Source organism: Eretmochelys imbricata, chromosome 5 (genome assembly GCF_965152235.1).
Source record: "Eretmochelys imbricata isolate rEreImb1 chromosome 5, rEreImb1.hap1, whole genome shotgun sequence".
NCBI lineage: Eukaryota > Metazoa > Chordata > Testudines > Cheloniidae > Eretmochelys > Eretmochelys imbricata.
In genome coordinates this window covers 96588422-96598023 of record NC_135576.1, presented here as the reverse complement: position 1 = coordinate 96598023, position 9602 = coordinate 96588422, and the positions used below count along the sequence as shown (strand labels likewise).

Here is a 9602-nt window from a genome sequence, read left to right as displayed (position 1 = left end):
TTGCATTTAGAGGTGAGCTTGGAGGTTGTGTTAATATTTGTTTTATGTTGCATTTGTACTATTTCTATTTAGATTAATAGTAGCTATACCTTTAAGAACAGGTTGGGGGCATGTTACAGGTTTAGTTTGAAGAAGCCTCAGATAGGTGTGTGAAAGATGTTACCTATGTGTGCAGAAAGAAGATCCGACCTGTGCAACCTCTAAAAAGGTCAGCACTTGCCCTTGGCCCCACAAGCAAGGTAGGCATTCGACCACCATCTTCCCTGACTTTGCTCTGTGGCTTAGGTGAGAGGTAGGTGCCCAGATGCCAAGAGGAAGGCAGCAGTGTGCGTGTTCAGAGGCAGAAACCTAGGTCCGAAAGGAATTTTTATCCTGAAAATTTAGGTGCTGAGTGAGTTTAGGTGCCTACAGAGTTCAGCGGGAGTTTTGTGGACCACAGTAGAGCCTAAAACTGGGACTTAGGCACCTAAGTACCTTTGTGCATCTGGACCTAATCAACTATAGCATTGTTCAGGAGATCACAAGCAGAACAATGCTAAGGTACTTTGCTAATCCTAGGGTTGATGGTGGTATCACAGTTACACTACAGCTGCTGATAGAAACCAAGGGGGTCCAGACAACCAGTTCCCTGCTCTCGCAGTAGACTGTACTCTCTTCGCACTAATACCGTATTTCAGTATGTCTATTTCTTTCACCTGAATTCAATATCTTGTCTCCTAGTTCTTTGATACAATGTATTTCCCATAGTAAATTGCCAGTATTAATGGTGAGGTCACCATTGCTTTATCTGCTTGTTCCAATCCCAGAGGCATGTTAGCATAATACAAGTGTCAGAATTATACAGAAACCAATACTCTTTAATTTAACATTCCCTTAATCCCTTTGTTGTGCATAGCCCAGATCACAAAGGCAACACACACAGTTGGCCATAGCTCAGCAGGATTACAGGTTTATTCCTGGTTTCAGAGTAACAGCCGTGTTAGTCTGTATTCGCAAAAAGAAAAGGAGTACTTGTGGCACCTTAGAGACTAACCAATTTATTTGAGCATGAGCTTTCGTGAGCAAGTGAGCTGTAGCTCACAAAAGCTCATGCTCAAATAAATTGGTTAGTCTCTAAGGTGCCACAAGTACTCCTTTTCTTTTTAGGTTTATTCCTGAAAGCTAAGAGTAGAATGGCTATGGAAGTCAAAGTCCCCTTTCTGATCCTTGCTCTCCCCTCGCCCTGGCCTACCAGTTGTGGTTGCATCAGACTGGCAGGGCACTGTCAAGACCCTGCATTGACCCTGTTCTGGGACAGACTGAGAAATGGAAGGTTTTAGCTTCCTAACTAAATCCCTGACACAAAAAGCATGTCAAAAGCTTTCTTTGCTGGAAATGAGTAGCTGGTTTTGTTTGTTGAGTGGGTTTTTCTTCTTTCTTTCTTTCTTTTTTTTAAACTCTTCAGGGGTTTTTGTCACATGGCTACATGACACAATCTGGAGGAAAATCATTTATTTTTAACGTTTGGAGAGAGAGAACAAATAAACTAATGCCAACTAAGCACATCAAGTTTTCCTTCCCCGTAACAATATGTGTACACTACAATTAGACATTTGCAGCTAGCCCGTGCCAGTACCACAGGGCTCAGGCTAAGGGTATGTTTAATTGCAGTGTAGATGTTCCAGGAACACTCCCACCGCATGGGGTCCTTAGATTCCTGAAGACCATGTCAAAGCACAAATTGAAACACCTCTTTGCATCTCTCTTCTAAGAACAAAAAACAGACTTAAAGCCAGATTCTCTCACAGTGTAAATTAGCGTAACGAATTGACTTCAACGGCACTCTAGTGATTTATATCAACTGAGACTCTGGCCCAAAGGTGTTTGTTTATACCAAATGCTTTATTTTCCACTCACACTACAGTTCCAGAACTATGGTTTAGGAATCATGCAGTCACTTCAAATTAATTCATGTTTGGTTTATAACAGCTTCTTCGTTTAGAAAATGATTACCAAGATTTTTACGTATTAAAAATGTAGGCAGACAAAGTGTAAAATTAGAGGCTTATTTTATGAACTGAGCTGTATTCACTAGCCCTGACTGTAACTAAAAAGACAGTGGAATTCTAATGGAAACAGAGTTTCCACTTTTTTAGATGGCGCAGTCACATGTGTGTAAAGAAGAATTACTATAATGGGGAAAAAAGAATTAAAAGGCACATGACAGAGACATAGAAATAAAATCTATTTATTATTTCAAGGTCCCAATTATTCCCAAAAATTCCCAAGTAAAAAATAACTTCCCATTATTTTCTGTATGTAGCTTGCTGCCTGTTTCCATTACCTTTAAGAAACATGTTCTGTGGTTGTACATTTATCAATGAAGAAACTGTTTTTATTTGTTTTCAGAACAGGATAAACCAGACCAACAAAATCACAAAAACCCTAAGTACGTTCATAGGAAATTATATATCGTATATCCCTCCTATCTTTTTTCACCAACAGTAAAGAAGTCACTGACTATGCCATGACCATTACAAAAGCACATGAGAATAGATTGCCTGAGAACAAGGTCTGAAACCTTTAAACTTCCCATATGTTTAAGCAAAAGTATCCAATGCGAATGGCGGCTGAGATTAGTGTACCATTTAGCTTTGAGTAATTTAACTTACTTCCTTACCCCAGTAAAGGTCTTTCACTCACATTTTTGATACGTGCCTGTAAATTCTTTGGTTCTGATTTAAAAAAAATGCTTCTATGTAATGAATTCCTATGTAGGACCAAATCCTCCTTGTGAGTGAGTAAGGTGAGTTGGATTTGGCCCTGAGCCCATAAGCAAGGTAAACATTCTCCCAAATGTGTTTTTAATCTAAAACAAATCTTGAAATTTAAAATCAGACACTTCTGAGCCTAGACATGAATTATTTACTCTGCAGTGGGTGGCACTAAGTAACCAGAGAAAAAGCCCAATCCTGCATACCCTTTGCGTACATGAATGATCTTTGTTAATAAGGGGCCTGACCCTGTCCCCATTGAAGTCAACAGGAGTATTGACATTGATTTCAAAGGGACAATGTTAGCAGGAGTTTGCAGAATCTCAGAAATAGTTGATATTGACACTGAGGATTAAAGAAAAAAAAATTCTCTAATTTTTCTTATTACACTTTACAATGCACTGTAAAAGAGACAGAAAAAAGACATTTTTAGTCAAAATATCAGATTTAAAACTATATGAAATGGAAATCAGCCCTTCTCAAATGTGTATTTTAAGTTAAGGTAAAAGTAATTAACAGCTATAGCTATTGAAAATTTACTACAGTGCATTGTGCATACATGGAAAAGATGAGTACTATGTTGGAAATGCAGCCTGAAACAGTTGTAAAGGCGGCACTGTATTGCAGTTATAGCATTAGAGATTAAGCAGAGTTTGACATTGTACATGTTCAGATTAACTGCCTTTAAAAACATCTGTGATTTTCTTGGGCACTGTTAAAAGAATCCATGATTACTTTGATATATATTTATCTCGGCACGCATGTACATTAGAAAGTAATGTCAAAATAATAAGCAAGTAACAATTTGCAGTTCACATAATTATAACCACTCATGAGAGTTACTGCAAATTTCAGAAGCCACAAATTCTTAAGAGGACAACAACTATTGTTTAAACAGTGTCGTAACTAAGGGTATGTCTACACTACGAAATTAGGTCGAATTTATAGAAGTCGATATTTTAGAAATCGGTTTTATATATTCGAGTGTGTGTGTCCCCACAGAAAATGCTCTAAGTGCATTAACTCGGGGGAGTGCTTCCACAGTACCAAGGCAAGCGTCGATTTCCGGAGTGTTGCACTGTGGGTAGCTATCCCACAGTTCCCACAGTCTCCGCTGCCCATTGGAATTCTGGGTTGAGATCCTAATGCCTGATGGGGCTAAAACGTTGTCTCGGGTAGTTCTGGGTACATATCTTCAGGCCCCTGTTCCCTCCCTCCCTCCGTGAAAGCAGCAGCAGACAATCGTTTCGCGCCTTTTTTCTTGAGGAAATGAGATTCAAGCGTTCGCCGTTCTTTTCCTGTCTACCTGGCCAGTGCATCTGAGTTGAGAGTGCTGTCCAGAGCAGTCACAATGGATCACTCTGAGACAGCTCCCGGAGGCCAATACTGTCGAATTGTGTCCACAGTACCCCAAATTCGACCTGGCAAGGCCGATTTAAGCGCTAATCCACTTGTCAGGGGTGGAGTAAGGAAATTGATTTTAAGAGCCCTTTAAGTCGAAAAAAAGGGCTTCATCGTGTGGATGGGTGCAGGTTTACATCGATTTAACGCTGCTAAATTCGACCTAAAGTCCTAGTGTAGACCAGGGCACAGTCAAGGTTAAATACGTTGTAAGACTACTTTAAAGACTTCTATGTAATCTTAAAAAGTCACTGGAAAGTCAGTTAGGCCCAAATTATGGCATCGATTCAGGAAAGTATCCCTATTCAAGGTGGCACTTACGCATGTGCCTAACTCTAAGGAATTAATTTAATTGATCTTAAACACATGCTTAAAATATGGATGGTTCAATATTTAGGAGTTCCTTTCCAATAATACAACACAGAACTGGCTTGAGCCCCCACCCAGTAATCTGGGAAAATTATACACGATCCCTGGGTGCCTCTGAGAGCCAATACTTCCCCACTCACAAGCACAGAGTCGTAAGAACATAAGAATGGCCATACTGGGTCAGACCAAAGGTCCATCCAGCCCAGTATCCTGTCTACCGACAGTAGCCAATGCCAGGTGCCCCAGAGGGAGTGAACCTAATGGGTAACGATCTAGTGATTTCTCTCCTGCCATCCATCTCCAGCCTGTGACAAACAGAGGCTAGGGATACCATTCCTTATCCATCCTGGCTAATAGCCATTAATGGACTTAACCTCCATGAATTTATGCAGTTCTCTTTTAATCCCTGTTATAGTCCTAGCCTTCACAACCTCCTCAGGCAAGGAGTTCCACCGGTTGACTGTGTACTGAGTGAAGAAGAACTTCCTTTTATTTGTTTTAAACCTGCTACCCATTAATTTCATTTGGTGGCCCCTAGTTCTTATGTTATGGGAACAAGTAAATAACTTTTCCTTATTCACTTTCTCCACACCACTCATGATATTATATACCTCTATCATATCCCCCCTTAATCTCATCTTATCCAAGCTGAAAAGTCCTAGCCTCTTTAATCTGTCCTCATATGGGACCCGTTCCAAACCCCTAATCATTTTAGTTGCCCTTTTCTGAACCTTTTCTAATGCCAATATATCTTTTTTGAGATGAGGGGACCACATCTGTACGCAGCATTCAAGATGTGGGCATACCATGGGTTTATATAAGGGCAATAAGATATTCTCCGTCTTATTCTCTATCCCTATTTTAATGATTCCTAACATCCCGTTTGCTGAAAGAAAAAGCAAAGAAAAGAATATTTTAAAGACAGGGGGAAGTCACACAACATTAATTAGGAAAAATGCCACAAGCAGGATTCATAAACCTAAAACTGCGAGCAGGACACCCACCCCAGGGTGCGTGGGGTGGTGTCTTCTGCCTCGTGTTCTTGAGTTCTACAACCAAAAGTTCCTTTACTGTGTCCCTCTCTGCTCCCTCACCATACCACACTCACAGTGGTTGTCTTTGGTCAGTGAGGACCCAGAGTTCAGAGGTGCATCTGTGAGAGTTCACCTCCCAGCCAGGGAAGAAGGCACCTGACTTATTCCGCCATCTGAGCACTTGCTCTGGCTGGCTGCCCTGCCAGATGCTCTTCCTTGCTGCCCAGCCAGCCGACTGCTTGCCACTCCCACCAGCCACTTGTCAGTTCACCGCTCCCACCGGCCACTCCTCAGTCACCTTTTGCTGACACCTGCCTCTCTGCTGTGACCGCTACAGGTCAATATCTTAATGATTGTCAGCTCTTATGCTGGGCAGAAACACTGCCCCACCACAAGTGATTTCAGCTCTTTTGAGCACTTAAAATAACAAAAGGCTCCTAATGGAGCCTATTTAGCTCTATCTTTGAGCAGTGGGGAGGAACAGGTTAAATCAGACCAGGGACCCTTAGGGAGAGTCCCCACCGCCTGGCTGGGACACCTGTCCCCACCCCTCTTACTTTCACCGGGGTCTGGCATTTGAGCCCCGGGCTTAACGAGGTCCTTTCAGCTGAGGGTGACCCCTGCATTCGGGACAGGTTAAGCACAGTTCTGCTCCCCTTTATTCATACAATACAACAACACTGATAACAACTTTTCACTACTCCTGTATTTAGTACTAAAATGATTTGTAACCCAACACCAGCCAAAGTTGATCACTTTGAGCAACACCACTCTATCTGCTGTATATCTAGGCAGAGCATGTTCATGTAAATACAGTTTGCTCCTGAAGTCGCTCCCCATCCCAGCTAGCTGTCACGGGAGAAACTCATTCAGACCCTGCTTACATCTACATATACATTCTCTAAATGTACCAAATTCATGTCAAGTCATAGTGGGGCACAATGCTGCTCTCAGTTAAAGTAATGGGAGTTTTGTCACTGACTGCAATGGCAGCAAGATCGAGCCCCAGTAAATGAAAAACACTGGATTCCAGGGTGAAATCCTGAACCTATTGAAGTCAATGACAAAATTCCTTTTTTTTTTTTCCAATGGAGCTAGGATATTATCCCAGGTAGCTTAGCTATGCACTGACCTGTAATGGTCTGCTTCAGTGCATGATTTAGAAAGATATGCTGCCTGAAAGGAAACAAAATTACTGGTGCAATCACGTGACATTACAATCTTCTTCCACAGAGTCAACTAGAATGTCTTTGTTCGCAACTCTCAGACACTCAAAGTCTCATGATGACTTCTGCAATGAGTGGTTCAGCAGCTACAAAATATAGTATAGAGAAAAACAGAAATGTAAGATTCGTTTTTTTGAAGTTTCCTATCCTTTTAAGTTCCAAAATTTGGCATTTCTAGCATCAACTATTTACAACAAGAAGAAGAAATCAGCTAACGCAAGATTTGGAATTTGATTGGAGGGGTTAAAGATTTTAGAAAGTGCAACGCTGGGGTCACTACGGCCCCAATCCTGCCAAGACGTGCTTACTTGTACCCCCTGCTTTGAGTAGTTCCATTGAAATCACAGTGCACAATTTAAGCACATGCATAAATCTTTGATCTACCACTGGATCTCAGTAGGAAAGAGCGAAAAGAAAATGTATCTCTACACCTACTCAATCACACTTTGGGAGAAAAGCCAAGTACCTACAATATTCAACTAAACACCCAAGCAAGTGTAATTTTATATTATTCATTAGGTTTTTTCAATTTTCTATTGTATCTTAAAACTTAAAGAATTGAGAGGGTTTTTTTTTTTTCAAATTACAGACATTTTCAAGAAAGACAAAATGCTATTTAAAAATTGAAATGTTTTGGTTGTAAAAAGTATAGTGCTTTTGCAGCAGATGAATTCACCTTCTGACCTATTCACATTTGGAAAGACATGCAGTTTCATTACACCTCCAGTTTTCACTTTAATGGGATTTTTGGGGTATGAAAAGAATGCAGAAATGGGCCATCATTGCACGGTGCAGTCCTCTCCCAAACTCACAGAATGAGGACTTTTGTTTACATGACTTTTAAACTCTTGAGCCCAGAGACTCAAGAGGTATTTCAGAACTTAAATCCCATGGGATTTAGGCAACTAAATACACTGGAGAATCTTTATCATTGTTCTCACATGGCCCATCTCTGCATCCAAACTGCACTACAGAATCACCAAAAAACGTTTTCCCAGTTTTCTCCACACTGAACACACGGGGGCCATGTATACAGCTCTAGAGCTATTTATGCATATGCATACATACATTGTTTTACTGAAAGCAGGGATCAGGTAAGGTAGCAGGGAAATAAGCACCATATAATTCCTACTTGGGGAAATACAACTTTAAGAAAACAGCCCCATTTATTTTCCAAAATAAACACCGTTCAGCTTCATATCATATGTCCAGCTAAGGCACTGAAGTATAAATGAACTTTATTAGCAGGTAAGGCAGCCCCCTGTTCCAGTCTTTTTACTAAGCAGTATTACAACAAAGTACAAAAATCTTCAGTGCACTGAAAATAAAGAATTTCCTTTGGAAAACATGTGCCCCATTTACCTGTAGGATATCACTCTTGTGCATTTATGGGTTTGTCTATACTGTAATCAAAGGATGTGATTATAGCTTGAATACACATACTCCACCTAATCTAGCTATCTTGGGTCCCAGAACAGTTAACCCACAGTAGCATGAGCTTCCCCCATGAATAATTACCCAGGGTTCTAGGCAGGCTCATACAAGCCACACTGAGACTCCTGCTGCCACAACTTCACTGCTACGGGACCTGACCTACATTAAAGCTAGCTCAGGAATGCCTACTTGACCTACAGTCATACCCTGTGGTTATGGTATAGACATACCCTAGATTTTGTCCTTTCAGACTGACACGTGACAAAACTAAGTAAGGAGTGTTTTCAAGTGTTCAAAAGGCCAAAAGTCACCCTGCTTGATCACAGACGGGTATAATTTTCCAGAAGCTTGTCATCAGTAGCAACAGCACTCTCTGCTCCTGCCTCTGTCTCCACTTTGACAGCTGGATTGAGCCTTGCAGGGGTGTAGTCATTTCTTCTCATATCTGTGGGGGGAAACAAATTCAGTGACATGGACAGTAACTGTTTGAAGAATATACGCAGACTATGCAAAAGCCAGATCCTGAGGGTGAGAATAAGGGGCACGTTAATCCTATATTGTGCTAGGGTGACCAGACAGCAAATGTGAAAAACCGGGACGGGGGTAGGGGGTAATAGGACCCTATATAAGAAAAAGACCCCAAAATCGGGACTGTCCCTATAAAATTGTGACATCTGATCACCCTATATTGTGCATTGGGGGAGAGGGAGATGCTAAACTGACCTGACTCTTTCTAAGAGAGGTCAGCCCAGAGTGGGAGGAGATGCACTAGAGGAGGACCCATGGATAGGCAGAGGGGGTGGGGAACTTACACAAATGTATTCTCCACTGTCCTACACTACTAGTTAATCATTTGCAAGTCCTGCCCCTTCCTCCCGCATCCCAATATCCATTGGCCACAGAGGCAAGCAACCCTATTCAGAATGAGGCAGCTATTGAAATCAGAGTATTTTTCATTAGAAAAAAAAAAACATAGATAGCAATTCTCTGTCTTTCATCCGACACCATATTACAACACTTTTCACCCAGAACTGCAATTATTTTTGACACTCTGAGCCCCATAAAACAGATCTGATCTACATCACAATGAAAAGTACATTTCTAACAAATATAATGTATGTGATAGGTGGTTCCAAATACATAGAAAGCAAAAGCTGTGATATATGGAGCCAAGTTTGAAGGTAACATCTGCAAGCAGAGAAAGACTCACGGAGAACTCTCTGTGGGCTGCTGCATTGCTGATTTTTACAGATTTTCTCAGACCCTTATTTAAACGCTAAAAATTATTGCTGTGGTAACTATATTGATCCCGCTGGAAAGTGATCTATCATTTTACATGGAGAAGAAAATAATTTAATGTGTGTTTAATGGTAGGGGTTCACATC

The 9602-nt window shown here is 41.1% G+C and overlaps 1 protein-coding gene across 1 annotated transcript in view; it reads right to left on the bottom strand.

Moving 5' to 3' along the window:
• Nucleotides 1–8107: 8107 nt before the first annotated feature.
• Nucleotides 8108–9602, bottom strand: part of TRPM6 (transient receptor potential cation channel subfamily M member 6) — a 127240-nt gene continuing 125745 nt past the window's right edge. Inside the window, exon 40 of the mRNA XM_077818027.1 lies at nucleotides 8108–8662. Coding sequence (XP_077674153.1) covers nucleotides 8538–8662 — 125 coding nt within the window. The 3' untranslated portion in view covers nucleotides 8108–8537. The remainder of the gene's footprint in view (nucleotides 8663–9602) is intronic.